The sequence below is a fragment of the Priapulus caudatus genome, unplaced genomic scaffold, assembly GCF_000485595.1.
Source record: "Priapulus caudatus unplaced genomic scaffold, Priapulus_caudatus-5.0.1 Scaffold548, whole genome shotgun sequence".
NCBI lineage: Eukaryota > Metazoa > Priapulida > Priapulimorpha > Priapulimorphida > Priapulidae > Priapulus > Priapulus caudatus.
In genome coordinates, this window is record NW_014577609.1 from 47,934 (window position 1) to 57,377 (window position 9,444).

At 47.3% G+C, this 9,444-nt stretch overlaps 1 protein-coding gene across 1 annotated transcript in view; it reads right to left on the reverse strand.

Moving 5' to 3' along the window:
- Positions 1 to 1,122: 1,122 nt before the first annotated feature.
- LOC106811528 (myosin heavy chain, muscle-like) overlaps positions 1,123 to 9,444 on the reverse strand; it is a 16,898-nt gene continuing 8,576 nt past the window's right edge. The window contains exons 12-21 of the mRNA XM_014815188.1: positions 8,263 to 9,109; positions 7,734 to 8,057; positions 7,141 to 7,284; positions 6,767 to 6,933; positions 6,316 to 6,394; positions 5,904 to 6,149; positions 4,817 to 5,016; positions 2,729 to 4,370; positions 2,275 to 2,341; positions 1,123 to 1,571 (exon numbers count right to left, since the gene is read on the reverse strand). Coding sequence (XP_014670674.1) covers positions 2,297 to 2,341; positions 2,729 to 4,370; positions 4,817 to 5,016; positions 5,904 to 6,149; positions 6,316 to 6,394; positions 6,767 to 6,933; positions 7,141 to 7,284; positions 7,734 to 8,057; positions 8,263 to 9,109 — 3,694 coding nt within the window. The 3' untranslated portion in view covers positions 1,123 to 1,571; positions 2,275 to 2,296. The remainder of the gene's footprint in view (positions 1,572 to 2,274; positions 2,342 to 2,728; positions 4,371 to 4,816; positions 5,017 to 5,903; positions 6,150 to 6,315; positions 6,395 to 6,766; positions 6,934 to 7,140; positions 7,285 to 7,733; positions 8,058 to 8,262; positions 9,110 to 9,444) is intronic.

Genomic DNA, 9,444 nt, shown 5'->3' on the forward strand with positions numbered 1-9,444 from the left:
AGAGAGAGAGAGAGAGAGAGAGAGAGAGAGAGAGAGAGAGAGAGAGAGAGAGAGAGAGCTTGGGTGTTCTCCTTCTGAGAGAGGAGAACGTGGTTCCGTATATACGCAACAATTGTAACATACACGTTCCTCTTCTTCTTTCACGATGATTCACTTGCATTGATCTATATTCTGTTCTTTCTAATTAATTTTTCGTTTAATCATATATGAGCGACACCATGTCGATAGCCACCACGAGGGATCACAGAGCACTGAGGGGGATGTTGCTGGTTACATGTTTACTCTTCATTATTACACTGATAGTTATATAATAATTATATTTATAAAATTTTAGTTTTAAATAAGTTTAAAATGGTTATAAGTTTTAGTTTTATATTAGCGTTGTCGATGGCTCTGACGCCCGATCGATATGCCAAAGATTTCCGTGTATTTTAGATTTGAGCGGTTTTCTATTTACTTCGTGTCAGAATCAAGGCTTGCTATTGTGCCGAAAGAACCGCAGCCAATAGTAGTTAATTTGTCTTGAACGTCACGAAAGAGGTTATAATGTATAAACTATCTAGGCTCTTTAATGTCACATCGGCGTTACTGCTCGGTAGATGGCGCTCGATAGCAGTGTCGATGATGGTAGATGACACACGCTATTTGCGCTTAATGGAATCATAGATGGAATTTAGCATTTAGGCTATTTAGTGTTGTTATTGTTTTAATTTTATTTGAAAAAATCATCTGCGGTGAATTCTGAAAAAAAGTCGTCTCAGTGAGTTTAAAACACTGGCGATATATGCTATATAAAATACAATTAATTTAGACGCGTGCTGCATAGCTAGCATTAGTATGTCAATCATATTTCTAATAAAGAAATTTCGAGGCTCAGACATAGACTGAAAAAATACTGTTCGACTTTCGAATATTTAAACAGTAAGGTGAAAGCGAACGATGTAACCGGCTCCCTCTAAGAAACTGCATCATATGGATTATAATGCTAGCGAAGAAGTTTCAAAAAGGTAAGAATGTGGCTATACTGTATACTAAAATTACAACGAAATGAAAGGACTAAAAGAAAAACATAAAATTCAGAGAAAACTGCACGGCACAATAAAATAATATCAAGAAATCGTAGTCTTCGCTAGAGAAATTGGAATCGTTTTATTTTACACCGGGTTGCAAGTAATTAAGCACCTCTAATTAAACGTGTTAATTGCAATGCTATCAGTAGCAGCTTAGCTGAGATGATGCCGCGTTCCGTTCCAGACATTGGGTTGCTCATAACATGAAGTTTATACTCGCGTTTTATGCGCTCATTATCATACTACGGTTATCATCTAACTAAGTAAACCATAAATTTTCATATGACGAATTCAAAAGAGCAAATGTTACATTACTTTTACAATAAATAAATCTATATAATTATAGTGAAAATATATATAAATGTGAGCGTGTGTTTTGCTGCGACTGCTAGCGCCATCTACGTTATGAAGGTCTCGACGTCCCGTTCGCTTCTCTTCCGGATGTCTAAATACGGGAACGGAATCCCTCCTCTAGGCTACACGTCTAATGCAGTTGATTCGCTGCAAGTGTAAAGATATTCATTTAGAAACACACATAATAACATTCACGCTCTGAGTAGTCAAACGTTCCTATTAAAATCAGATTGCAGTATCCGTGTGCGTATGTGTGTGTGTGTGTGTGTGTGTGTGTGTGTATGGTCGGTGTGTGTGTGTGTGTGTGTGTGCGCTGCGTGCGTGCGTGCGCTGCGTTGCGTGCGTTGCGTGTGTGTGTGTGTTTGTGGTGTGTGTGTGCTGTGTGTGTCACTGTGTGTGTGTGCTGTGTGTGTTGTTGTGTTGTGTGTGTGTGCGTGTGGTGGTGGGGGTGTGCTGTGGGTGTGTTGTGTGTTGACCGTATATAGTTATGTCAATAGCGAGTGCGGTTATTTCAAAAGCGATTAGCGTGTCGGGATCGTCCTGTAATGCTGCTTGCTCTAGGGTGCCACGGAGAGGTCAGAACACCCGTAGGCTTAAACTCGAAGTTACCGAAGCCTCTAAACAGCACGCACTCACTCCGCAGTGCAACCATAAATAGGAATTTTATGTTAGATCTAGAATATTCACCAATCTTTGCGTGTGTTCTCTGTGATGTTCTTCTGTGTGACTCAATCTGTGTACTGTTCTTGTTTACAATCTGTGTAGCGGGTTTGTGTAATGCGCATACAACAGAGACCCATCTGACAGGTACGCTGATGTAGTTATTGCTGTGTATGTGATGAATACGTACGGCTGGATAGAGGGAGTCTGCTCTACTCCTCATCATCATCCATCATCAGACGACGTCTAGGGCGGCTCTGAAACACAGGTCGTACTGTAGGCACAAGTGATTTAAAAAAAAAAAGTTTATATATTCACATCTTACGTATACTATATATACTTATTTATATATTATACTTATATTAATTTATTATATATTACTTACATATTATTACTTATACATTATTATACATTACCTTTATCATTCTTTTTCATTCTTTCAATTGATCATAATAATTTATTAATTTTTTCCTACTACCATACGTTAGACTGTATACCCATCTGACACCAAATTTCTTTTCCATCCTTTCACGATTAAGCAAATTCGAGCTGCTAATAAACAAAGCTAATTAACTAACTATTTACCTACAATCTATCAAATAAATTTAATTGACTAATTAACGAAGCTGCTCTGTGTTACTCACGGGGGCTGCAGCCCCTGCCAGGCGGACGCCGCTGCTGCGTGCGTGCGTGCGAAGCTTCGCGAGGCCGCTCTCAGCATCCTCCGCTCGCGCCTCAGCCTCCTCCAACTCAGCCTGCGCCTTGCGGTACTTGGCCAGGTTCATGTTGGCCACCTCCTCGGACTCCTCGATCTGCCGCTTGTAGAGCTTTATCTTGCCGTTGAGTTTCTCGATCATGTCGACGAGGTGCTGCTGGTTTTTCTTATCCTCGTCGATCTGCAGCTGCAACTCTCTCACCTGCCGGTCGACCTTGCGGAAGTTCTTCTGCGCCTCGCTGCTGCGGCGCCGCTCAGCATCCAGCTCGCTCTCCAGCTCGCGCACGCGCTGCTCCAGCTTAGCGATCAGCTTCTTGCCTCCCTTCAGTACGTTCGCCTCGGCCTCGTCCAGACGCACCTGCAGGTCCTTGAGCTGCTGCTCCTGCGACTTGCGCACCTTGTCGATGGCGTGCGCGTGCTCCTGCTCCTGCCGTAACTCCTCAGCGAGGCGCGCCGCGTCGGCCGCCGCACATCTCGCCTTCTCGTCGGCGACCTTCATCTCGTTGACGGTCTCGTCGAGGTCTGCCTGCATCGTGGTTATGTCTCCCTCCAGCTTCCTCTTCACCGCGCTCACGGACGTCACCTGGCTCTGCAGATCTGCGTTACGGTCGTTGGCGTCGTTGAGTTCTCCCTCCACGGCGCGGCGGTGGCGCTCGGCTTGCTCTAGGGCCGTGCGCGTTTCCTCCAGCTCGGCGCTGATGGCGTTGCAGCGGCGCTCGCTGGCACTCAGATGCTCTCGCAGCTCGTCGCGGACGCGCTGCTCCTCCTCAACCTGTGCCGCCAGGTCGACGACGTCCGCCTGCAGCTTCTTCAGATTCTTCTGCGCGTCGGCGTTCTGACGGTTGGCGCCATCTAGCGACACTTCCAGCTCGTTGATGTCGTGCTCGAGCTTCTTGCGCATGCGCAGCGCCTCAGCCTTGCCGCGAGACTCCGCCTCGAGGCTCGCCTGCAGGGAGTCGACGGCGCGCTGGTGGTTGCGACGCGTCGTCTCAAACTCGTCGTCCTTCTCGTTGAGACGCCGGTCGACCTCCTGGCGCATCTGCTGCAGCTCCAGCTGCGCGCGCACAACCTTCGACTCCTCCGTCTCGAGCGCCGCCTCGGCCTCCTCCAGCGCCGACTGCAGCTCCTCCTTCTCCTGCTCCAGCCTTCTGCGCGCCTTGTCCATCTCGTGAACGTTCTTGCCGCCTTCGCCGAGCTGATCGGTGAGGTCCTTAATCTCGTCGGTTAGATTCTTCACCTCCCGCTTGAGCGATTCAATCGAGTCCTCCGCCTCTTCCGACGACGCCTTCGCCTTGAATAGCTCCGTCGATAGACTGCGGCATTCACGCTGGGACGCCTCCAACTCGGCCGAGATGTCATCCGCTTTCTGCTTCCACTCCGCGAGCGTCTTGTCGAAGTTGCGTTGTCGCTTCTCCGCAGCATTGGCATTCGCGGTCGCTCGCTCTACCTCAACCGACATGTCATCAAGGTCGTTCGTCAGACGAGTCTTGCTCTTTTCCAGCTGATTAATCTTTGCCTGCAGCGACTCCACCTGATCCTGGCTCTCGGCAAGCTTAGCCATAAGCTTTTTCCTAAGACAGAAATCGTTTTCGCGGATTCAGAAATGGCGTCATTCAGCTACAATGACAACTAATATCAACTACACGATCCGAACTTGGTATTGACACGTGTACGTATACGCGCGCGCAAGTTCTGCGTATTGCTCCCAGACATGTAGTAAACGAGTAGCTTAACTCGAATTATCAAGTGTGGCCTAATTCCATCGTTAATAACACATACGAGCGCATGCGAGTTCAAAATGTCTCCGTACTGCCCCCAGAGATGTGATATGCTAGCACCGCAGCTTGATTTATCAAGTGTGGCTTTAATACATAGTTTATAACGCATACGAACGCACGCGAGTTCAAAACGCGATTGCGTCCTGATGCGAGATTTAGATATATGTCGCATCTCAGCTTAATATAAGTACGCTAATATCAGTAATATAAGCTTAATATAATTAATATAAGGTCATTACCTGAGCTCTTCGGCTTCCAACTCGCCCCCGCCGAGCCCCTCCGCCTCGACGCGCGCGCGCAGTGTCTGGAACTCGCTATTGACCTTGGAGAGTTGACGCTCCGTCTGAGACTTGAGTTCGCCCTCCTCTTCGAGCTGCTCGCGGAGAAGGTTGGCATCGTGCTGTGCATTGCGCAGCTGGCCTTGCAGCGAGGATGCCGTCTGAGGATGAAAGTCTACGTCATCTGGAGTAGCATGTAAACTATGAGGACGTCTGACGATGAAAGTCTACGTCAGCGGGAGTAGAATGTAAAGAATGTAAACTATGAGGAATCGGAAGAAGGATTATTATCTCCTGTTTGCAGCATAGATCTATAAATAATAACTTATTAGCGCATTACTAAAGCCTCGGTCACAACGAGCCCACGACGCATTTGTGCGACGACACGACAGAAAATTTGGGCAAATCGTGGGTCATCGGGGGTCGTCGCAAGACAGTCCTACGAAATTTTGAGCATCGTGGCATCGACTTGCCGTCGTGAGGCAAAATTGAACATGCACCTTTTTTGTTCCACAATTTTTTGTGGCATCTATGTCTTCTGGTTGTCATGAGTCTGTCCTACGACAGTCTTGCGACTGTCGTGCGATAATACGTCGTTATATAGTCGGGAGACGGACGCGCGGGCGTCCCACGAGTGACCCACGAGTGACCCACGACTTTGTGCGACAGTCGCACGACTGTAGCACGCGCATCCCACAAGTGAACCACGACCTGTTCACGTGAAAAACAGCCCCCGACAATGCCCGACAACTCACGACTATCGCACGACTGACTTGCGACACACCCACGACATATCTTTTTTTTCTGTCGCGTCCCCATCGCCAAACCATCTTTAATGTGTCGTAGCCCTTGTGACCACTCGCAATACATTTCGGGCATGTTGCAAGATCTGGCCACGACAAATATTTTATGGGTCCTACCACGACAAAATTTCGTACGATCTGTTGTGACCCGGGCTTAAGATGTATACATGTATACCTTATGACGATACGCGGGAAGTGATTATTTGGGCGCAGTAAAACGAAGAAACGAACGTGCTTGTACGGACCCTTGTTTCCTCGTCGATTTGGGTCTTTGCCTCTTCCAGCTGATGTGTCAGCTGCGCCTTTTGACGGTTGAGCTGATTGATCTGGGATTCAGCTTCCTCGATCTGCCGCTGGAGGTCGTTAGTCTCGTTAGCGAGGCGGCTCTGCTGGCCTGTCAGACCGTTTATGGTGCGGGAAGACTCGTCAAGGCGCGAGTTAGCCTCAGATAGCTGGATCTCTAGCGACTTGGCGAGCTTGTCGCTCTGCTCCTGTTGATGGGCAGGATAAAAATGTTAAAAATGGTTTTGATCAGAAGACAACCTATTTGCGGAATCACAGAAAACCCGCCGTAACCCGACCGTTTTTTATTTTTTTATTATTTATCTGTACATTATTTAGTGTTTGTTTATATTATTATTATTTTATATACTGTACCTTAGCTTTTCTGAGTGGTTCCATGTTGGATTTCATGTCCTGCAACTCAATATTGAGTGTTGTCTTTTCCTTGTCGAGCCTGCCAAAAAAAACCAGATGCAAGTTATCAATCTACGATATCTTAAATATCATGGAACTCCTGCAATGTTCGTTAGTTACGTAATAATACACTGCTACGTTTTAGAATTAGGACCCTATTTTCATAATGCTGTGTGCACGTATTGCTTGTAACTAGTAACCAGCCAATACTATACAATATAGATTTGATATCATCTAACATCTATTAATTGTCATTGAGCAATACCTCGGATTGAATATGAAATACTTTTACGTTCTTACGTTAAATGTTTCTTCTACTTTCCGTAAATCATATATTAATGCTATATATTGTCGTATGTGCCTGTATGTGGTAATGTATTGCAATCTGCGGCGTTTAAGCCGCGTCACATACTTGGCCTTTATCTTGTTCATTTGCTCGATCTGTTCGCCCATCTCAGCCACGACGTCGTTCTGCTTCTTACGTAGCATTGACACGGTGGCCTCGTGCTGTAGAGCTTGCTCTTCCAAGTCTCTCCTCAGCTTTGCTAACTCGGCTTCACGCTTCCTGTTCAATTCGACCTGGGAATAATCAGCGGCGTAGGGGGGAAATTAACGAGATCCTCATGCAGCGCTGGAAGCGTCAGCGAGGCGCGACAGTCCATAGAAATCGCAGCCCAAATAACTGATGAATTTTATTTGTTATATAACTTGTTATTCGGGCTGCGGCTCTATGTGACAGTCAATGTCAGGATAAGGTCACAGGTAGGTCGTGTGTTTGCTTCTTACCTGCGCGCTGGTGGCGCCACCGGCTTCCTCTAGTCGCTCGGACAACTCCTCTAGTTCTCTATTGAGGTCAGCACGTTGTTTCTCCACCTTGGAGCGAGCCTGCCTCTCCGCTTCCAACTCCTCCTCACACTCTTCAATGCGCGCCTGTTAGAGAGCGCATTATATAAGAGATCATTTAGCAGCGATATGAAATGGGCGCCTCCTGAGTATGTACCTGTATAGCATAGCATAGCATAGAATAGCATAGTATAGAATAACATATAGCATAGCATAGCATAGCATAGTATAGTATAGCGTAGCATAGCATAGCATAGCATAGCATAGCATAGCATAGCATCGCATAGCATAGCATAGAATAGCATAGCATAGCATGGCATAACATAGCAGAGCCTAGCATAGAATAGCGTAGAATAGCATAATATATCATAGAATAGCGTAGCATAGCATGGCATAATATAGCATAGCATAGCATAGCATGACATAGCATAGCATATAATAGCATGATATAGCATAGCATAGCATAGCATAACATAGCATATCATAGAATAGCGAAGCATAGCATAGCATAGAATAGCAACGACGGAGTTCCTCACCTGCAACTCCTTGATCTTCTTCTGCATCGCGTGGACGACTCCCTGCTCGTCCTCGCACCTGCTGCCCAGACCAGCGATCTCCTTCTCATGCCGGCGCATTCTCTCTTCCATCTCTCGCTTCACGCGCTCCAGTTCCTCGACGGCCTCCTGCGACATCTTTAGATCTCCCTCTAGCTTCCTCTTCGCCTTCTCCGTGTCGACTCTCAGCTTCTTCTCCCGCTCGAAGTTGTCTTCGATTTCGTCGAGGCTCTGCTCCAGCTTGGCCTTGGCCTTTGTGAGATGGTTGACCTTGTCTTCCTCTTTCTGCAGATCTTCAGAAGTTTTCTGGAGGCATAATACGTTCATTTATTTATTTACTAATTTATTTATTGGATAATTATTGTTTGATTAATAATTCCACTTAAATTTGCCGACTATGAATGTGACTAGTACGGCGACCTTGTTTTTCCATAATTATTCACGTAAGCATTGCGTTTTGTAAAATTGAATAGAGAAACACACCAGTGTAAGCTGTAAGTTTAATACTCACCCCCTGAGATTCCTGAAGAGCCTTTTTCTCCTTGTTGACCTTGGCGATCAGCTCCTCCTGGCGGGCGATCTCCGCTTTCAGCTGATTTATCTGGTGATCCCTCGTGGACTTCTCGCTCTCCAGCTTCCTCACCTGCCGCTCGAGGTCTTCGATGATGCCCTTCAGTTCAGCGCACTCGGACTCGATCTTCCTCTTCGCGTCGCTGACGGCTGAGTTGCTGTTCTCTTCGTCGGTGATGCGCTCTCTCAGGTCGGCAATCAGCTGCTCCATCTCAGCCTTCTGCGAGATCAGTTTTGCGAGCTTCTCCTCGATGTCAGCGATGGCGTCCATCTCTCCCATGCAGCGCGCGTACAGCTCGTTCTTCTCCTTCGTCAGCTTGGCGATGACGGCTTCGTAGTCAACTCGCATCTTGTTCTCCTTCTCCAGGTTCTCCTTCAGCTTGCTAATCTCTACGTCCTTCGCCTTCAGCTCGTCCTCCTGGCGCGCGATGGAGAGCATCGGCTTCACCTTCGTGTAGAGCTTCCACCAGGGCCAGTTACGGCACTGGATGTACTTGCGCACGTTGCGCTGGATGATGATCATGCCGAGACGCTGCGCCTTCATCACCTCGTACTGCTCGCGCATCTTCTTGCCGCGCGCCCACGCCTGCATCAGCGTGACGATGCGCCTGATGCGCTCCTCTCGCAGCTCCTCCAGCCTGCCGAGCGCGCCCGCCTTGAAGAAGACCTTCGTGCCTCCCAGCCTATACTCGGCCGTGGGCCAGTTCAACGTCGTCAAGATGGCGGCGGCAACATTCGCGCCGTCGGTGTATTCGGTTGGAACCGCCTCGGGACAGAGAATGGAGTATCTGACGAAAACACGACCATACTTTAGTAGTCGTAGGCACTACAGCTTATTCAATTATTGTTATTCTTATTGTTATCATTATTGTTATTATTAGTATTATTATTAAGGGTTTGGCAATCTCCTGGTCTGCCGGGGTGGCGAAAAGTTAACTTAATAACTGTGACCCGCAGGCCTCACCACCCGAGTATAACTCCGGTTTGTATTTCTGACCACTTCACCGGGATTTCTCCCTGCTCTTTTGCGAGAAGTGAAGTGGGTTCTTTAACGTTTTTTTTTTTGCATCAGGGCCTGACATTAATTTTTCAACCCACTTGCCCATTCGGGCAAGTTGGGTTG